This window comes from Plutella xylostella, chromosome 6, assembly GCF_932276165.1.
Source record: "Plutella xylostella chromosome 6, ilPluXylo3.1, whole genome shotgun sequence".
Lineage (NCBI taxonomy): Eukaryota > Metazoa > Arthropoda > Insecta > Lepidoptera > Plutellidae > Plutella > Plutella xylostella.
This window is the reverse complement of record NC_063986.1, coordinates 10028539-10049527: the sequence shown is the minus strand read 5'-3', so window position 1 is coordinate 10049527 and position 20989 is coordinate 10028539. Positions and strand designations below refer to the sequence as shown.

General features: G+C 40.4%; 1 protein-coding gene across 1 annotated transcript in view; it reads right to left on the bottom strand.

Moving 5' to 3' along the window:
• The window catches only part of LOC105387732 (rootletin), a 73740-nt gene that overhangs the window by 34966 nt on the left and 17785 nt on the right, over nucleotides 1-20989 (bottom strand). The window contains exons 2-12 of the mRNA XM_048621908.1: nucleotides 20757-20852; nucleotides 20035-20220; nucleotides 19453-19655; nucleotides 18888-19053; nucleotides 17050-17259; nucleotides 7845-8027; nucleotides 7188-7327; nucleotides 6586-6697; nucleotides 5044-5149; nucleotides 4616-4746; nucleotides 4063-4214 (exon numbers count right to left, since the gene is read on the bottom strand). Of these exons, the coding sequence (XP_048477865.1) occupies nucleotides 4063-4214; nucleotides 4616-4746; nucleotides 5044-5149; nucleotides 6586-6697; nucleotides 7188-7327; nucleotides 7845-8027; nucleotides 17050-17259; nucleotides 18888-19053; nucleotides 19453-19655; nucleotides 20035-20220; nucleotides 20757-20852 (1685 nt within the window). The remainder of the gene's footprint in view (nucleotides 1-4062; nucleotides 4215-4615; nucleotides 4747-5043; nucleotides 5150-6585; nucleotides 6698-7187; nucleotides 7328-7844; nucleotides 8028-17049; nucleotides 17260-18887; nucleotides 19054-19452; nucleotides 19656-20034; nucleotides 20221-20756; nucleotides 20853-20989) is intronic.

The window sequence follows — 20989 nt, the reverse complement described above, 5'->3', positions numbered from 1 at the left end:
AGTTTCGAAAACAAGCTACCGCCGTGTCCACGGGTCAATTTAACCGCTCAGCCACCACTTTCAAAACCACCAAGAAGCCAGCGGCAGCACCCGAAACAAGGGACAGACAAAATAATTACTACAGGAATTCTTCCAACCGAAAACAAGACAGGTCGCGATACACAAACAAACGCGCACCTGCAAAACAAAATTATACCAGGAACAAAAAGTAAATTTCGAGCTGGGCAAGTGAGTAGCAAACTACACATTTGGGAAACATTAGGTGCACCAAAGAATATCCTATCCACGTTATCAGGGCATCGCATACCGTTAGTTAGCCGTCCTCCGCTGTATCGTTTTGATAAAAATACTTGCTCACGTTATGAAACTAAATCTTCACCCGAAATGGATGATGAAATCCAAAAGATGCTCGAATGTGGTGCTATTACGGAAAGTAAAAATGAAACAGGCCTTTTGTCCCTAATGTTTATACGTCCAAAACCAGATGGCTCTAACCGACCAATTTTTGATTTGCGAACTTTAAATACATACTTAAAGCCACCCAAATTTAAACTTCTTAATCATCATAAAATTCCATGTTGTCTGAATGAATCAGATTTTATGACCAAAATTGATTTATCGCAGGCCTATTTTCACATCCCCATTTCTAAGACACACAGACGATTCCTAGCGTTCGCATACAATAAAACTGTGTACGAAATGACTTGTTTACCTTTTGGGTTAGCCACAGCCCCATGCACTTTTGCTAATGTATCTAATTGGCTTGGGAACTATTTCAGGCAGGAAGGCATCCGCATTGTTGTGTATTTAGACGATTTTCTACTGATGCACACAAATCCAGAGACCCTAAGACAGCACACATGGTATGTCATGACAATCCTTTCGAATGTAGGATGGAGTATCAATGTCAAAAAATCTGTAATAACTCCAACCAAAACTATAGAATATCTAGGGATCCTGTGGGATACAGAGAAAAACACCAAAAGCCTTCCCGAGCCAAAAATTCACAAAACAAGGAAACTAATAACATCCATACTAGAGAAAAACAAATGGAGCTGGAACTCAGCAAAGACAATTTTGGGCCATCTAAACTTCGCCACTTTTGTTGTCCCTCTCGGAAGACTACACTGTCGTATAACACAAATAGAAGCAAATCACCTTCCAGAAGATCACAGAAACAAAATGTTCACATTACCGATCGGTGTCACACAGGAACTGAATTGGTGGATGAACAACCTGTCTCAGAATTCGTCAATTCATCACAAAGACCCCACTGTCTTCATAACAACCGATGCTTCAGACCAAGGTTGGGGAGCCATAGTCAACAGCAAGAAAATGAACGGTATTTGGACTCCACTACAACAGTCATGGCACAGCAACCAGAAAGAACTATGGACATTGAAAGAAGTTATGCGACAGGTTGCTTACAGCTTCAAACAAAAAACAATCTTAGTTCAAACAGACAACAAATCTGTCGCAGCGTATATCACCAAAGAAGGAGGGACCAAATCTCAACCTCTTCTGCGCTTAACACAAGACATTTTCGAGATAGCTCAACGATTCCAGATCCATATCATAGCTCGGTACCTTCCAGGAAGGTACAACCTAACAGCCGACAGTCTTTCTCGATTTTGCCAAACACCAGAATGGACGCTGTCAGAACACGTGACTCAGGCCATATTCAAAAAATGGGGGACGCCATCAATAGACCTTTTTGCAAGTTACCGGTCAGCGGTTGTGGAATGCTATGTAAGCGAGGATGCATGCGACCCAGCCAGTGCGTATGTAAACGCTTTCAGCCGACCCTGGAATTACAATTTGGGTTGGATTTTCCCCCCACCTTCGCTTATACCACGCATTCTCCGACATCTACAGAAGAGCTCCGGAGTCTATCTGCTTGTAATACCAAAGTGGGAGAAAACCTTCTGGAAAGCGGAGTTGAAGCAGAGAGCAATGTGCCCACCATTCAGAATTTGGAATCTGCGCAGACATCTAGTGGATCTGAAAACTGGCCTACCTCCACCAATGGTAGAAAAAATTCATTTGCAGGTCTGGAAGGTTCAGGCTGGACCAATTTATTAGAATCTTGGGATAAAGAAGATATATTATTGCTAGAGTCAGCATGGCGTTGTTCTACACTTAAAACCTATAAATCCGCCTGGGTTAGATGGTGTTCATGGGCGAAAGGAAAGTGTCTTGTAAATGACCCAACCCCTGAAGATGTTGCTAAATTTATCATTTACCTGCATAAAAATGTAAAATTGTCCCCATCGACCATAGCTGTTCACAAGTCAGTGGTTTTAGTGTTCGCCAACCCTCTTAAATCTACTTCATTAGCCGATCACCCTTTAATAAAACAAACCTTAAAAGCTATTACCTTAACCAAACCACCGACTCGAAAACCTTCAGTCTGGAACGTTGGTGATCTGATTGAATATCTTCAACACTATCATATTAATGTTGCTAGTATATTTCAAGTATCTCGTCACGTAGCCGCTCTGCTTCTATTATGTACAGGGAGAAGAATACATGACCTCACATTACTCGATATAAGTACTGATCATTACGAAAGTACCGATGAGTACGTGATTTTGTGGCCAAAATTTGGATCTAAGACAGATTCTAGAACTTACCGGCAGGCAGGCTGGCAGTTAAAGAATAGTGGACAGGAGAAACTCAACCCTGTTATCTGGATTAAAAGACTTGTTTCTTTATCAGAAAGTCGTAGAATAGTCTTTTTATAACAACGAGGGGCAAAGTTAAGGCAGCATCAAAAACAGTGATTGCTGGCTGGATCAAAACTCTGTTTAGACAAGCTGGTATTAGAAGTTCTCCAGGTAGCTTCAGAGCTGCGGTGAACACAGATATGTGGATTAATGGGAATGTGAACATTGACCAAATATTAATCAAGGCCAACTGGCAAAGTAAAGATACTTTTCTTAAACACTATTTCAAAGAAATCAAAAAATGTGATAGAAGATCTGATAAGTCAAATAATAGTTTAACAGAGCTGTTTACCCCATTATAAGATTAATTTGATTAAATTAATTATATAAAATTATTATATCAGAAGACTGAATTGATAAGTTACCTATTCACTTATTTACTAATGGCCGTATAATTAGATTATTTTTATACGTTTTGATGTGATTAGTCTAATTATATAAATAAATCATCTAAGAAGACTGAATTAATATTTTATGTTCTTATGGCTACACACCTAGTAGCAAATATGTTTGTTATCTTATTTTCATTTTGGTTTAACAATATCTGTTAATAAAACTAAATTGAAATTAAATTTTTATTTTTTATTTATTTGTTTAAAAAACTACCGTGCTTCTCAATACATCACAGTACGTCTCGCCCTATAGCGCCGGCAGACCATAAACACGTCTCACAAGTGGGTCGAGCGTAGCTCGGACACCCAAATAGCACCGTTTTCCCCCCAAAGGGAAGAAAACGAATATTTGGGTTCCAGCGTAGCTCGACCCACTCATTTTAAAAGCCTTGCCGGCTATTGTGAGTAAGTACTGACAAGCGAATACGCCCGGCGCAATATGGCGCCCGCGCGCGCGCCAGGGGGAGTGGCGCGGGGCGCGCGGGAGGGGGGAATAGAGGTAGGAAATGGTGTTGTCACATGTCAAAATCCAAGGTGTAATCTCACAAGTGGGTCGAGCTACGCTGGAACCCAAATATTCGTTTTCTTCCCTTTGGGGGGAAAACGGTGCTATTTGAACACACACAAAAACAGAAGTAAAAAAGCTTTAAACATACACAATAATACACGTTGGTACAAAAATGGCAGCCCCATAGCTAAAAGCGATAATTTAGATTATGTCACGCGTCTGACGAAAATTCTGAAAGTGCCGTCGTAGGCCGCGAAAGTAGTTTTAAAGAAAAAAAAACTTTATTTGTACATCAATCACATCCCAGACCGCAATATTGATACATAAAAAATATAGTGCTGGTACCTTGGATTAACACATAGGCGGCTTTCCTATATTTTTTTTAAACCGAAACGAAGCTTGAAAGAAAAGTTAGTAATAAATAAACATAAGCTACCTGAGAACAGACTCCCTATTAGCGGCTTCCCGGTGCAGTTGGTCGATCTCTCCCTGCAAGTTCTTCTTCTCGTTCTCCAGCGACTCTATTGTCTTCTCCAGACGGCCGTTTATCTTCTGCAGCTTCTCGTAGTCTGATGAGAGACTCTCCACCTGGTTTGTGAAAATTTTCAATAGTATCATCAGCAAAAAATCGATTTAGATTCGGTACTTTAAAATACGGTATCTAATGTATTTTTACCCGACTACCGAAGGAGGAGAGTAATGTTTTTTTTCTCAGCTCCATTCGGTCATAGTCATAGTTTTTTTGTCAAATTTAATGTAATAATCAGCATGAAGTGATACAGTCAAAATAGGCATGGAACGGAATGGGCAGATTCAAATACACAAATTTCGGCACAGGTTTTTTTCATATGTAGTGTACCATTTTACACATGCAGTTCGGGAACATACACTAGATCTACAGACAGACACATCAAACACTGACCGTCCGAGAATGGACGTGCAATCGTTACGTTTAAGCATTCAATCCCGCTAGAACCGCTCGCTCTCACCATAGCATTAACTTCAAGGCGGTTCCTCTCCAGGTTGTTCTTATCAGCTCGCAGAGACTCCACGTTCTTCTGCAGAGAGTCCTTCTCCTGCGTCAGCTGGTTGATGTCCGCGTTCGCTTCGTCTAGCTTGTCTGTGGGCAACAGATTTAAGAGGAACGTTTTGAAATCGAATGTTGTGCACTAAGAATAATAACGGCCTCACCCTTTGCTTTACTAATTTGATTGCATTAAAGTGATGGCCCATTGGTGCGTTGGTTCGCGTCAACTCAAAACAACGGACATATTTTTTATGACCGTTGCTTTGGGACGACGTCGAAGTGACGCAACGCAGTTCAACGCACCAATTAATATTCTAGATATTGTTTTATGGTTCATTTTATGACCTCCATATACATAGTTATCGAGTTAGTATCAGAGTTAGTTCTTACTGGTAAGTTCACGTAGTTTGTGCTCCAAGGAGGCGACAGTGGCGTCCGCCGTCTCACAGTGCTTCCTGCTGGACATCAACTGCTCTCTGCTGTTTTGTAGTTTCACCTGTAAACAAAACCATGATATAAATAAAATTATTCATAGACAGTGAGAAACATTGTGGTGTGAAGTGTAAGGAGGTGTTTGCGTTATCAACTGTAACTGCAAACAGCTGTTATTTGTTTCATCATAAGTAAACATTGTAAAATATAGCATGAATCCTATGAACTTTGAAAGGAATCAAGGACAAATAAAATATATGGATTTGGCATCTGTCATAGGACTCATGCTAAATTTTGCTAAGTACTTACAGCAGAAATGAAAGGATACACGTTGTTCAGAATTACCCCATTTCGGCTTACTATACGCTTGTTTAACATCCTGTATTATGTATAGTCCAACTTGCCTGCAACCTCTGTATCTGTATTTAATATTTAATTTTATGCAGGCCGAAATATCGAAAGCTACTTTGTTTGTAAATGCAAACGCAGCATGCGCCGTAGATGGCCGCCATTTTGCGCTTATTTCATAATATGTATTTATTTATTAGGTTCATCAACAGACTGTGTCTCTGACTGTTTACATTTATAAAAATTAAAAACCGACTTCAAAAAACCACTAAAACGTAAGAAATAATTTAAGGTTTAGACCAATCCTAGGTCACAGTATAAATATACCTAAGCAGGTACTGTTCTTTTTTGATGTTGGTGCAGTGACAAAGTAGTTAATCTGAAGAAATATGGCACCAACTTCAAAAAAGAACAGTACCTGCTTAGGTATATTTATACTGTGACCTAGGATTGGTCTAAACCTTAAATTATTTCTTACGTTTTAGTGGTTTTTTGAAGTCGGTTTTTAATTTTTTTAAAATTATTATTTTATTTTGTTATTTTTAGTTTATTTGCAATAATTATCAATCAAAAGTAAGATGCAAATGATACCAATATGTCCTACTCGTTAATACGAATCATTCGAGCCCAAACACGAGGTAGTTGCTATATACCGTTGAGGAGTTCCCTTGACTGCCTTCCGTTTCCATCATCAGATCAGCTCAAGGTCACCATCATATCTTTTTGTTATAATAACAATATTTACGTTATAAATTTCATAAGAATCGGTTGATAAGTGCCCAAAATGGAAATTTATACCCCTGTTTTTACCCCTTTACCCACCCTTGGGGGTGGAATAAAATTCTGAAAAAAAAATGGGACCACCCCTGAGCTCAACCCAATACATCAAAAAAAGAATTTTCAAAATCGGTCCATAAATGGCTGAGTAATCGATGAACATACATAAAAAAAAAAAAAAAACATACATACAGACGAATTGAGAACCTCCTCCTTTTTCGAAGTCGGTTAAAAAGAAGTGGGCATCCAATTACAGAAAAACACAGCATTTACAACACAATCGAGCAAAACTTATGCACTAATAGCGGGCATATAACTTAATACCTTAAATTTATTATTATTTAAATTTATTATTTATATTATAGTTCAACTGACCTGCAGCTCGTGTATCTGTATCTGGTACTTGTGCAGAGCAGCTTGAACGGCGGAGATCGTGCTCTCGGCGAAGGCTGTCGCGGCCGCTTGAGACACAGCTCGTTTAGGTGACCTGGGGGGTAGAATTTGGTGGTTAGATTATTGTTGTTTATTCTTTATACATAAGTAAACAGTTTTTTGGACATAGTCTGCCAGTTCGTGATGGAGAAAGTTGCTTGAGACATATCCGGGAAGAGAGAAGTTGAAAACATGTATGGTTGTTCGGGAAATATCTTAAATAGCCGAAGGCATAGTGAAAACTAACGCGAATTTGTATTGATCGGGAGAGTCGCCATCTAGCGGCACATAGGCTACTCTGTCACCACGCCATATAAAAATCACTTTAAATTTCACTGTACCAATGGTGCAAGAAACGCTACTAATCCCTCTGAGAGAGAAAGAGACAGCAGCATGCACACACTGACCTGTCAGAGAGGAGCAGGTTGTGCGACGGAGCTGCGTCAGCCTCAGAGTCCTGTATGAGATGTCTTCTAGAGAGAGAGAGAGAGAGAGAGAGAGAGGCACAGAGAGAGAGAGAGAGACAGCAGCATGCACCAACTGACCTGTCAGAGAGGAGCAGGTTGTGCGACGGAGCTGCGTCAGCTTCAGAGTCCTGTATGAGCGCTCGCGCGATATCTTCCAGAGCTGAGCGTGTGATGTTCGCTTCCGCGCACATCACTTCGGCCCTTTCGCAGCGCTCCTCCTGGAAAAACGTCAGGTAATAATTAGTTAGTATGAATAGGCTCTGTAATAGTGCGTTAGAGAAAGGTTTGGCTTGATAAGGTTGCATAATATCATAGCAGGTAAACCCTAGCACTGGTTTGGTTTTAATTAGTGTTCAATATTGCGCAACTATTCCTATGACTATGACTGACTGTCACATAATGTACTGTTGATACACATGGGTTACTCTGGCGTCACACTGTATTATTAAGATTTATTATAATCTAGGCACTGAAAGAGGGAAACCAAGGTAAAAGCTCACCAGTCCCTGCAGCTCGCATTTATCGCCAATCTCGATATTGTGTGACGTTTATCTACGTCTATAATAATGGATCCGTGCTGCAGATATTTATGCGTATGTGTACGTTGATTGAGGTCAACGCTACGGTGGAAGGTGCGATAAAGTGTATAATAAACTGCATAAATATCTGCAGCACGGATCTATGATTTAGCTACTGTACTGTTCACGTTTCACCACTGAAAGAGTAGAACCTCACCAATCCCTGCAGTTCCACTAGAAGCTTCTGTATCCTGCTGTCTCGCTCGCGCAGCTCCGCCGCGGCCGCGTCGCGCTGCGAGCTGGTGTTCCTCAGCTCTACTCGCAGAGACTCGAGGGCCGCGGGGGTGGCGGGGAGGCCTGGGAGCGCGGGGTGGGGGGTGGAGGCGTCGGGTTGGATGCCCTGTTGGGGTGTGGAAGGTTGTTGGTTAATCAGTAATCATGTATTTTAAGAGTGGTTATGGTGTATGAATTTTTGGGTTTTGAATTTGTCCAATGTTTTGATAGTAACAGAAATAGATTTAGGACAAAATTTGTTTTAACATCCTCAAGACCAAAAATTTATCACTCCAGTTATGCATGAGAATCAAATATGCAACTACTATTCTATTCTATTCTATACTGGTAGGGGGTGAAGTTCCTGTACATGGCTCTCTCGAGTGGAAACTTTGTACATATCCCCTTGATTTCAGCTCAGCCAGCCTAGCTCCCGAGTAAACTGGAGTAGCAAGCCTGGGTGTTGCAGTAGCTGAGATAGGCGCTCTGTTGGTCCAAGAATAGATAATCTTGTTTCTGTTGTAGGTGGACAAGCTAACAGAATATGTTCAACCATCTCATCTACTTCCTTACATATCCTACATAAGTGTTAGGTTTTAGGCTATTTCACACTTTGTTTTTCATTTAAGTATCTGTATTTGTTCACAAAATAAAGTTTTTACCGGTAACACCAATATCGCACGGCGAAGAGTTTGCTATATAAAGGCTGAAAGATTGGCTGGCAGCTCACTTTGTTTGGAGCACGCAACGAGAACAGACGTCTGAGTTCTGGTCAAAGTATTTGAATAATAACGGATTACCTATACTTGTGCGTTTTACTGGTTTCACGGTAGCAGTGTCCTGGGATTTTCTAATACTTCAGAAGTGGTAAGTACACACGTTTATTTTATTATGTTTTTACACTTTTTACAAAATACAGTTCTATTAGTTTTGACAATTCAATATACCGAAATTAAACACGTTGTTGAGCAAAGCTGAGAAAGGTCCATTCTTTGAAGTTAATAGACAGTTTATTTGACATTTGACAGTTTTTATGACATATTATATGGTTTATGACGAAAGGGATTGTAAAAGGTGGACAAAAATTTCATTATTTTTGAGCTACGACGCACCATTTTCGAGATACCCGCACTTTTGTTAAATATTTGACATTTGACAGTTTTTATGACAGATTCTATGGTAACGATTGCTATATGGGGGTTTACAAAAGGGGGGCAAAAATTTCATTATTTTTGAGCTACGACGCACCGTTTTCGAGATACCCACACTTTTGCTAATTTGCGTGATTAACCTATTTTTTTTTACTCAATATCGTTTGTTTTTCTTTGTTTCGAGTGCCGAATACGATGCCTGAAGGCGACGAAGCTTCGCGGAGGCGCCTAACAACGCCCGACCGAAGAGAAGCGGGTCCCAGCCGGGAGTCCCAGAGGCGCAGTCGCAGCCGCACCCGTCGGAGAAGCCAAGACTACCGAAGTCGCAGCCGGCTGCGTACCCCTGAGCTAAGGCGACTGCAAGAGCTGGAGTTGCAGCGCGAACGAGTACGCACACTCGAGGATGAGCTGCGTCGAGAGCGCAGTTACCGCCGAGAAAGCGTGACGCAAAGAGAGTCACGCAGCCGTCACCGATGTGAAGAAGTGCGTCATCGTGAGCGTGATGCAGGGCATGTCAACAGCGTCCGCGAGAGAAGCAACCTCCGCGAGCGTGAACCGGAGATCCAACGCTCCCGAGAAGATCAGCGCGACGAGCATCGCACACCAAGACTGAAGGGCTGCGGCAGGTCAGATAGTCCAACGTTTACCTCCAAGGACCTTATGTCCATTATTAATTCATTCAGGCAGTCCCAGCCATTGACCGTGCCGACTTCATCACATTCAAATAATATCAATCACCAAAATATCCTTCCTGATTTTGACCCTTCGTCGAAGGGTCAAAGAATCGATATTTGGATAAAAAAAGTAAATGAGTGTGCCACTGTCTATGGCTGGGATGAGAAAACGACCATACATTTCTCTATGCAGAAGCTCCAAGGATTGGCTAAGTTGTGGTATGAAAGCCTCAATTCTATACTATTCAGCTGGGCCGAATGGCAACAAAAATTACTTAACGCTTTCCCGTTTGAGCAGAATTATGGCCAATCCTTGGAGGACATGCTTAAGAGAAGAAGTAAATTCAATGAACCCCTAGAGATTTATTACTACGAAAAGTTGGCCTTGTTAAATCGGTGTGATATTGAAGGCAAGCGCGCAGTGGAATGTATTATCCACGGGTTAAATGATAAAACTATGCGATCTAGTGCTAACGCTCTATGTTGTACTCAACCTGATCAACTTCTTCACTTTCTGATGACAAACAAGGAGACTCCTGCGCCACAAAATTTTGATCGTTCTAATTTTAAATCCAAAAATGTCGAATCGTTCACTAATAACCAAACAAATCAAAGACAATATAGGAGCGCACCTTATTCAAATCGAGAACTCTTCTGCTTTAATTGTAAAGAAAAAGGGCACCCATATTTAAAGTGTCCAAAACCCTTGAATATGTGCACCAAGTGCCGCCGGATCGGCCATAACGTAGATACTTGTACATACAAGCAGGAGAGTGACGGTAAAGGTAATGCTCCTAAAACCATGCGTATAATGACATCCGAATCTAATTCCAAATTTGTTAAGGAGAGCCTGATTAATGAAGTACCGACAAAAGCCTTCGTAGATTTTGGAAGTGAGGTTTCACTTATCCAGAATACTACCGCTAAGTGTCTAGGGCTTGTCTGTGATCAACCGCCAACTCCATTAAAGGGTTTTGGCAATACCGTTGTCAGCTCTTTTGGCGGTGTAAAAGTGACTGTGGGCGTTGATGGCGTAAATGCGGATATAATATGTCACGTTGTGGAAGATAAATTTCTGGACTGTCCCTTACTAATTGGACAAACGTTCACCGAGCAACCCCATATACTTGTCATAAAGAACGCCGAAAATCTTAAATTCTATTGCGTTAACAATGACTTACCATTTGCACGGTGTGAAGATTTAGATAGCCCTGACGTGAGCATTTCAAGTATATCAACAACCAAGATATACGGACCCGCTATGGTTAAAGCATCTGCCAGCACCACCATTGACGGACACATACTGTTAAGTGGCAGGGTAGTGGGAAAACCCAATCATGAGTTCGCCCTTACTGGTGGAGTATACCAGGTTAAGCTAGGGCAGTTGTATGTTCATCTCACTCCCTTAACTGAGTCCTGTGTCATTGGCGAAGGCGATGTATTGAGTAGAGGAACGAGAATTCAAGTTGTTAAACGAATTTGCTCGGATCCTACAGATTTAACGGGGCATGAAGGGTCTACCATAGACTCCAGTAAGGTACATGTAGGTGACGGGGTTGATGGTAACCAAAAGCAACGGCTTCTTGAGTTGTTGACGAAATACAAGCATTGTTTTGCAGAGTCCCTGAAAGATTTGGGCTGTACAAATCTAACCGAAATGAATATAGAGTTAAATAGCAAGCGCCCCGTTGTCTACCGCCCATATAGGCTATCGCACCAGGAGCGAGATCAAGTTAGGACAATGGTGGCCGACATGCTTGACGCGGGGATTATCCGAGAGTCAGTCTCAGAGTACGCCAGTCCTATAATTTTGGTACGTAAAAAGGACGGAAAACAGAGACTTTGTGTAGACTACCGGCTTTTGAATTCTGTAACCGTTAAAGAACGTTACCCTATGCCAGTGATCGAGGATGAGCAGTGGCGGATTTACCTATAGGCCAAAAAGGCCAGTGCCTAGGGCGGCAGATTGAGAGGGGCAAATTTGGCAAATAAGTAGTTTTTTTATAATTAATTATACGTGTATCATCTGTACCATCCATGTATAAATTACTATTATAAAATACGAAAACGATTAATTAACGCTTTGTAATATTTCGATAAAACCGGATCCTGGATCATTACATACCTACATATATCTATCTTTGCTACTGCGAAAACAGAATTTGGTCCAAACTTGGATAGCACACCGCTGCCCCCCTACTCTTGAAAGGCAATGTATTGCGTCTGCCTTGCGTTGGCAACATTTCGATTTTGGCCAAAAAAGTCTTTTTTGGCGTTTTTGTAAAATAACTTCTAAATTGTATGCATTATATTATTGTTTCTAGGTTCTTAAAATAGGCATTACCCAGCTGATTACATAAGTATTTTTAGTCTTAATTTGTAAAAACGCTTTTGAAGAGAAGTAGATTTTTTAAATCATCATCATCATCATCATCAGCCAATAATCATCCACTGCTGGACATAGGCCTCTCCCAAGGAGCGCCACAACACTCGGTCCTCGGCCTTCCTCATCCAACCACTACCCGCCACCCGCCTAAGGTCGTCAGTCCAGCGGGCAGGAGGGCGTCCCACGCTGCGTTTGCTTGTTCGTGGTCTCCACTCGAGAACTCGTCTACCCCAACGGTTATCGGTTCTTCGGCAGATATGACCAGCCCACTGCCACTTCAGCTTGCATATTTTGACAGCTATGTCGGTAACCTTAGTCCTCTGACGGATAACCTCATTTCTGATACGATCCATCAGAGAAACCCCAAGCATAGCTCTCTCCATAGCACGCTGAGCGACTTTAAATCGGTGGACCAGTCCTACCGTTAGTGTCCACGTCTCTGCACCATACGTCATCACTGGCAGGACGCACTGGTTGAAGACTTTTGTCTTCAGGCTCTGAGGAATGGCCGAGGAGAATATGTGACGAAGTTTCCCGAATGCAGCCCAACCCAGTTGGATGCGCCTTGCAGCCTCCTTGTCGAAGTTGCTTCTGCCTAGCCGAATAGTCTGCCCGAGGTAGACATATTCTTGCACAACTTCGATTGTTGCCTCACCAACGGCGACCGGCTCCGGTTTGATATGAGCATTGTACATGACTTTCGTCTTGTCCAAGTTCATACCGAGGCCAACACGTTGGGAAGCAGCATTTAGATTTTTTTAATGTTGACAACGAAAGACAGACGCAATACATTGCCTTTCAAGAGTAGGGGGCTGAACGAATGAACCGATTTCAATTTAGTTTTTTTTGTATCACATGTGTTCTACGGGAGAGTGTTCTTAGACAATAAGTTTTCTGAAAATCGATTTTTTAAAGTAACAGATGTTTTACGCTTTAAAATCTTTTTACGGGTTTTTTACTTGCCTGTCAAATTAAACTTTTTAGGTTAACATTAAACTCTTCCGTACATAGCGGGTTGCAAAAATAATCTAATTAAATGACAGAAATATGATTAAGTTCACAATCGTACTAATAACGGAATTAAACTAACGTATTGAATTTCAAAAGTCAGTAGGGGCGGCAAAATATGAATGGCCTACGGGCGGCAAATTTGTAAATCCGCCACTGAGGATGAGCTTGCACGCCTCTCAGGACAAGCCTACTTTATAACTCTTGATCTGGCATCGGGATATTACCAAGTCCCTATTGCTGAAGAGTCAAAGCCTCTTACATCGTTCGTCACTCCGGACGGTCAATATGAGTTCAACCGTATGCCGTTCGGATTGGCAAACGCACCGGCCGTGTTCCAGCGGTTAATGAACAAAGTGCTCGGATCTTCCAGGTTCACCGAGGCGACTGCGTACATAGACGATGTCCTCATATACGGGAAAAGCGTTGAGGAGTGCCTGGAAAGATTGGAGAATGTCTTGAAATTAATAGAGCGGGCAAATCTCACTCTAAATCTAGCCAAGTGCGATTTTCTCCAAAGCCAAATAAATTATTTAGGCTATGAAATTAGTGTCGCTGGTGTTCGCCCTGGAGACAAAAAGATTGAGTCCGTTGTGAATTTCCCTCGCCCAACTAACCCACATTCAGTGCGTCAATTTTTAGGATTGGTCGGATATTTTAGAAAATTTATTAGAAATTTTGCTGCGTTGTCTTTTCCACTAAACAAACTTTTAAAGAAAGATGTTGATTGGTCATGGACGGATGAGCAAGAGACATCGTTCATGACACTGAAGGACCAGCTAGTTGGTCGGCCAATATTGGCAATATATGATCCCGAAGCCGAGACTGAGTTGCACACCGACGCCAGCAAAGTTGGCGTTGGTGGTATACTGATGCAACGACGTAATGGTGACGATACGTTTCGACCCGTCGCCTATTACAGCCGACAAACATCGCCTGAAGAAAAGAACTTCCACGCGTATGAACTTGAGACTCTCGCCGTGGTGAGTTCTCTGAAGAAATTCAGAGTGTATCTCCTCGGCAAGAGTTTCAAAGTTGTAACGGACTGTAGCGCGCTGCGCTCAACGTTTTCCAAACGTGACCTGATACCACGGATTGCACGATGGTGGTTACTCCTCCAGGAATATCAGTGCACGATAGAATATCGGGCGGGTGCCAAAATGTCCCATGTGGACGCTCTGTCACGAAATCCTGCTGTTGACGATTCCACCACTGATGCGGTTAGCGACACGTACCCCAGCGTAATGACCATTAGTGGCGATGACTGGCTACAAACATTACAATTGGGAGATTCGGAACTGAGCCGAATCCGTGACATTCTAAGCCATTATATGGATGCAGAAGGTCTCAAGTATATAAGGGACAATTATCTTATTTAAGATGATAAATTATACAGATACTTGGATGGTGACAAAAATAATATACGCTGGGTTGTACCAAAGGGTGCAAGGTGGCAGATTTGTCGCATGAATCATGACGAAATTGGACATTTTAGCGTGGAGAAAACCCTAGAACGCATAAAAAAGACATACTGGTTTGCAAAAATGTCCAAGTTCGTCAAAAAGTACGTTCAAGCTTGTCTTGAGTGCGCTTACTCTAAAAAGTGTAGTACTAACGAAGGTCTTTTGCACTCAATTAACAAAGTGGAAGTACCATTCAATACTTTACATATCGACCACCTTGGGCCCTTCGTACGCTCAAAGAGAGGAAACTGTTATTTGTTGGTCATAGTAGACTCGTTTACAAAGTTCACCTTCATTAAGCCAGTCCAAAATACGAAAAGCCAAACGACAATAAGAGTACTGGATGACATATTTTATACTTTCCGGAATCCTGATAGAATTATCAGTGACCGCGGTACAAGTTTCACTTCGTACACCTTCAAGCACTTTTGCTCGGAGAAGGGTATACGACATGTCCTAAACGCGGTCGCCTGTCCACGGGCTAACGGACAGGTAGAGAGATATAACCGTACAATTTTAAGCTCTTTAACGGCGCAAAACCTAAATTTTGATGAAAAAGACTGGGATGATAAAGTAGGCAGGGTGCAATGGGGTATTAATAATACTTGCCACAAAGCTACGGGAAGGACGCCGGCTGAAGTCATGTTTGGGCCACAAATGAATTCAGAAATAAGACCGATACTTAATGAAGTTGTTCGTGAGGCTCAGGAAGACGAAAATTTAACAACTATTCGTGAAAACGTTAAGGATAAAATTGACGATGACCAACACAAACAAAAACAAAGGTATGACAAAAACCGGCGCCCTGCTCGCGTTTACAGCGAAGGAGAGCTCGTGAAGATTACTAGAACTTCGTTCAGTAACGATGGAAAGAGCAAAAAGCTCATTCCATCATACATAGGGCCGTATAGGGTAGTTTCAGCGTTAGGTAACGACCGGTATAGGGTTGCTGCTATACCCGGCTTAAACAGCACCAAAAACAAGCGCAAGACTACAGTAGCCTCCGATCGAATGATGCCCTGGGTACATGTGGCTGCTTTGAATGTCAATGAGAGTGGCGAGGAAAGTGATCAGGATGATAACTTAAGTGATAAGTAAATGATTTTTATATGTAGTAACCTAGTAAAAATAACCACGATAAGATAGGAGAAATAAGATTGATTGTAAATGTAATAGGTATGTAACAGATGATTTACTTAGTATTTATATTAATGTACTGATGTTTGTATTAGACTAATCTATATATACTTAACTCAGATTACCTACTTACAATAACTTAAACGATAATTTGTGATTTTGATTCTTGGTTAAATATTGATTATTGTAGGCAAGTGAGAAGGAGGGTTCACTGCCTGCAGTCGTTGATATGTGTGAAATCTTGTGAGAAGGAGGGTTCACAAGATTGTTTTGTTGTTACCCGTGAGAAGGAGGGTTCATGGGTGTCAGCAGGACGATTTTTAGTAGTTCGGTTGATTCATCATGAGTATTGTGTAGTAATCCTGTGAGAAGGAGGGTTCACAGGATATGTTTTGACTGTTACCTGTGAGAAGGAAGGTTCATGGGTATCAGCAAAGCAGGCTCACTGACTGTGGTGAATCAATTGATTTATTATATTATGATAATTTTAATCTTGTGAGAAGGAGGGTTCACAAGATTGTTTCGTTGTTGCCTGTGAGAAGGAGGGTTCGCAGGCATCAGCGGAGCAAATGATTGAATTGTAATATACCTATATTGTATCTAATGTATTAATGGTGTTATAATCTTGTAACAATGAAGTTTTTATAATGTAGAGGAGTTAAAGAGGTTTAATAGAGGTTGTTCTATATTTTGTTAGTAATTTAAAGAAACAATTTATTTTTATTTGTTTTACTCTCTTCTATTATTTTATTGAGATTGGAAGTTACCATAAGTTTGTGATTTTTTTTTTACATACAATTTTGTTAGTCTTGTTGCGTGCATCCAACTAATTGAGTGACCGAATGTTAGGTTGACAAGGCCTGTCAGCATGCTTGGGGACAAGCATGTCGTCAGGATGGTCGAATGTTAGGTTTTAGGCTATTTCACACTTTGTTTTTCATTTAAGTATCTGTATTTGTTCACAAAATAAAGTTTTTACCGGTAACACCAATATCGCACGGCGAAGAGTTTGCTATATAAAGGCTGAAAGATTGGCTGGCAGCTCACTTTGTTTGGAGCACGCAACGAGAACAGACGTCTGAGTTCTGGTCAAAGTATTTGAATAATAACGGATTACCTATACTTGTGCGTTTTACTGGTTTCACGGTAGCAGTGTCCTGGGATTTTCTAATATAAGGGACTAGTTGAGTTACCTATGGTATATACAGGTGTTTATTCACGCAACAGTGTCCTGTTATTAATCCTACCATTAATGATATGTTATTATGCAACTACTAACCTGGTATATGTTAAGGAAGAAAATCAAGAATGACAACATAGTCAAACCCACCTTCATCCCCTGACTAGCAAGCGCATGTATAGAGTACCCGCTCAATGTCCCCACCAGCTCTCTAGCAGCGGACTCCAGGTCACTCTTCATGCGCAGCACGTCCCGCTCCGTGCTGGTCTGCAGGTCGGAGAAGTGCCGCTTGACCGAGACCACCTCGCGCCACAGGTTGAGGAGGCGGTTGTGCTCGCCGGTGTAGTATTCGTTGAAGGCCTGGGAATAGGAAAGTAAGACTATATGATTCTTTTAGTTAACAAAATTCTGTTATGGTCTACTATACTAGTTGAGATCCAAGATCATGTGTAAGGGTTTGTACAGCATAAAAGCAAGCACCATGAACAATGTAATGACCGTTCAATCAATGACTATTTGTAATAAATTAATAAATCAACTATTTGTAAAAAATGTACTTTAAATGATTTGACTTTATGCTTTTGAAATGTATTCTATTCTGAGGGGGGTCGAAGTTCGAAATGTATTACTATACTGTAGATGGTTCATGTAGAACCCACTGGATTTACATACCTTTCTTCTCCCTTCAGCATGTCACAAAAGGGCAAGGCACATACAGGGTGGCCCAAAGAGTGACGTCCAAAGGAAAATGTTTGATTCCTTAGGTCAAGGGGTAGCCAAATCACCCCCATGTATGTTCAGCAATTTTTAGTAGTTTAGGAGTTATGATTTTTTTAACTAATTTTCTACGAAAATCGACCTCAGTGGATCAATTATGTTTTATTATTTTTTTGGATAACTTTTTTAAATTATTTATTATTTTTGTGTCATCCTCTTAAGTTGTTCTTTTAACCATAAAAGTTTCAGCTTCCTAGCTGTAATGTAAGTTAGTTATTTTTATATCGAAAGTTCAAATTATATCATCGAGCTAGACTGCTCTGAATTTTCAAATTGAAATTAAAAATTGAACCAGATATTCTCATGGTCCCTTATTAATTTTAAAAACTCCGCACTGTTCTAAAATTACATTTGTCACTTTTTTGACTTAAAGAAAATTTCTTGCGTAGATGTAGGTTGTGTATTGCTGTGGGAGGTCGCCATTTTGAAAATTTATTGTGAGTAAATGTGTAAAATAATTATTTGAGTTTATTTACTTAGTATTAATAATACAATTATCTCATAAATCTTACAACTCAGACTTAAACATTTTACTAAGAATTTACATTCAAAAATGTAACTTAAATAAAAAAAATTAGTAAATAATTTTATTTTCCCTTTAATTTGATACTTTTTCTAACTGAATTGTCCTTAGTAATGACATAACAGGAATCTTTCAACTTTCTGAAACAATTTACTAATTAGGTAATTTCCACTCAAGTACCTGTGAAGGCTGTTTTCTGCAAATAATACCCCATTAAGCAATAGTTTATTTTTATTTTTATGTTATTTTGGAACCTTGCGGAGTTTTTAAAATTAATAAGGGACCACGAGAATATCTGGTTCAATTTTTAATTTCAAGTAGAAAATTCAGAGCAGTCTAGCTCGATGATATAATTTGAACTTTCGACATAAAAATAACTAACATACATTACAGCTAGGAAGCTGAAACTTTTATGGTTAAAAGAACAACTTAAGAGGATGACACAAAAATAATAAATAATTTAAAAAAAATATCCAAAAAAATAATAAAACATAATTCATCCACTGAGGTCGATTTTCGTAGAAAATTAGTTTAAAAAATCATAACTCCTAAACTACTAAAAATTGCTGAACATACATGGGGGTGAATTGGCTACCCCTTGACCTAAGGAATCAAACATTTTCCTTTGGACGTCACTTTTTGGGCCACCCTGTATATTATAACTTTACCAAACCCATCCCATACAAACCTGTTCCTCATCCTTCCACTCATCCTCCTTGAAGGACATCTCGTCCCGCAGCCCCTCCCAGTCGTTGGTCAGCTTCTGCAAGTCATTGGTGAGTGCCTCGTTCAGCTGGTGGGACTCCTCGAGCTGATCGCGGAGAGAGTTGTTCTGTGCTACCAGTTTCTCACACCTGGAATTTTGCAATTGCATGTTTAAATATAAATTATGGTGTCAATTATAACATAACATTGATGAATATGAATTGAAATTATATTTGAAACATTTGCACATGAAATTAAATCTTGATAAAAAAATGAATGTTTTTGGTTGTTTGTTACTTTTTCACAGGAAAACGGCTGGACCATTTTTTAAGAAAAGCATGTACCTAGAAGCTCGCATTCTGGATTAACATAATAGGCAACATAACTTATTAACATAACTTTTTCAGGCAATCTGGAGCTAGTTTGTTAGCAAGCATTTTGCTTGAATGCATGGTTGATGAAACACAGTAGTAAACCTTGATTAAGTATGTCAGTTTCAAAGGGGCGCTAAACATAATTATAGTAAGAATAATGTCCAAATTGCCTACTTGCGTTTCTCCTCATCCAGACGGCGCAGCGCCGTCTCCAGATCCTCGATCCTCTCAGCGGCGGCGGCGGCGGCGGCGGCGCAGGCGGCGGGGAGAGCGGGCGCCGCGCGGCTCGGCCCGGCCCGGTACGATGATACCTCGCTGCGAGGAGTCGACTCCAGCTGGGTTTCCAGCTCCGAACATCGCTGTTTGTATTGGAGAACCTGGCGGTTGTAAATGGGAGTTGAAGGGATCGTGTGTTGGTATTGTATAGGCCATAAAACCTAAAATAATACCTACTTTCTTTCTGAAAAATAATTAAGTTTTATTGAGTTTTATTGGTTTTATGAAACTTTTTGTTTTTGTTTTGATTTTTACACTGAGGAATTTGACAGTTCGATCCAACATATAGTTGGCGTTGGCCAACAATCTTTAAAACAGTGCATTAAAAGTATGAAACAGACGTTTTATAAAACATTGTTGAAGTAAAAGTTGGATTCTGAATATTAGTGAGATTTTGACAGTTGTTTTAAATGTTCGTCCTGAAATTGCAACGATATAATTTTCGTTTTGAAAAATAAAAACACTAAAAGAGGTACTTACCTTTGACTGAAGTCTTGAAACCAATGCAGCTTGCCCTTGTTGAGCTCGACGGTAAGCATCGAGTCTACGTTTGTGATCAGCTGCTTCACCAGCCAATCTGGCACGAAGTTCTTCATTCTGCCTGCGTAAGTCTATGGTGTGACTTCCGACTGGTGAATCCATTTCCGGTGGACTATCCAACGATTTCTGAAAGTTTTGTATTTATGTTGATAATTTGATAAGTAAGTAAGTACTAAAGAAATTTGCAGAATCTGTTTATGTAAGCATGTACCTATAAATAGACATACCACCTCTCTATTATTATCATACATGTTAAGTATGACTTCCGACTTGTAAAACAAGTTCCGGTCACTTATGGTGGGAAAATCGAAGAAAACAAATGATTTTTGAAATCTGAAGTGTTCCTGCCCCCGTATTTTGTAACTTTTTGAGAGTTAGCAACCGGTGATAATTGGTATCAACTTAGAGACTTATTAACCGAAAACACCAAAAATATTAGTGAAAGAAATATGCAAGAAGCCTACCAATATATCCTTACATTAAACATAAACGTTTGTGAAATCAGATAAGTCCGTAAAAAGTTATTAATTAATAATGCTCTAAGTTGTCAGCCATTTTACACCAACCAACCCCACTCGGAGTTACATAATACGGGGGCAGAATGACAAATCGCGATGTACTTACAAGAAAATAATTCTAACGAATATTAAAAATTTACGAACCTCCTTCTTCAAACGCTGATGTGGCAGCGTGGATGTCCTCCTGCCTATCGGAGTCCGAGCGCTCCTCGGCGTAGTCAAACCCTCTCTTGCAGGCAACTGAAACGAACACAAGGATTTTACTATGGGTTTCCGAAAATAGAGAGCAGCTTTTAGCGGCAAACTTAGTGTAAAAAATATTATTATGTCGGTAGTTAACCTATTTTGAATCCTAACCTGAAAAGTAACTTTCTTTT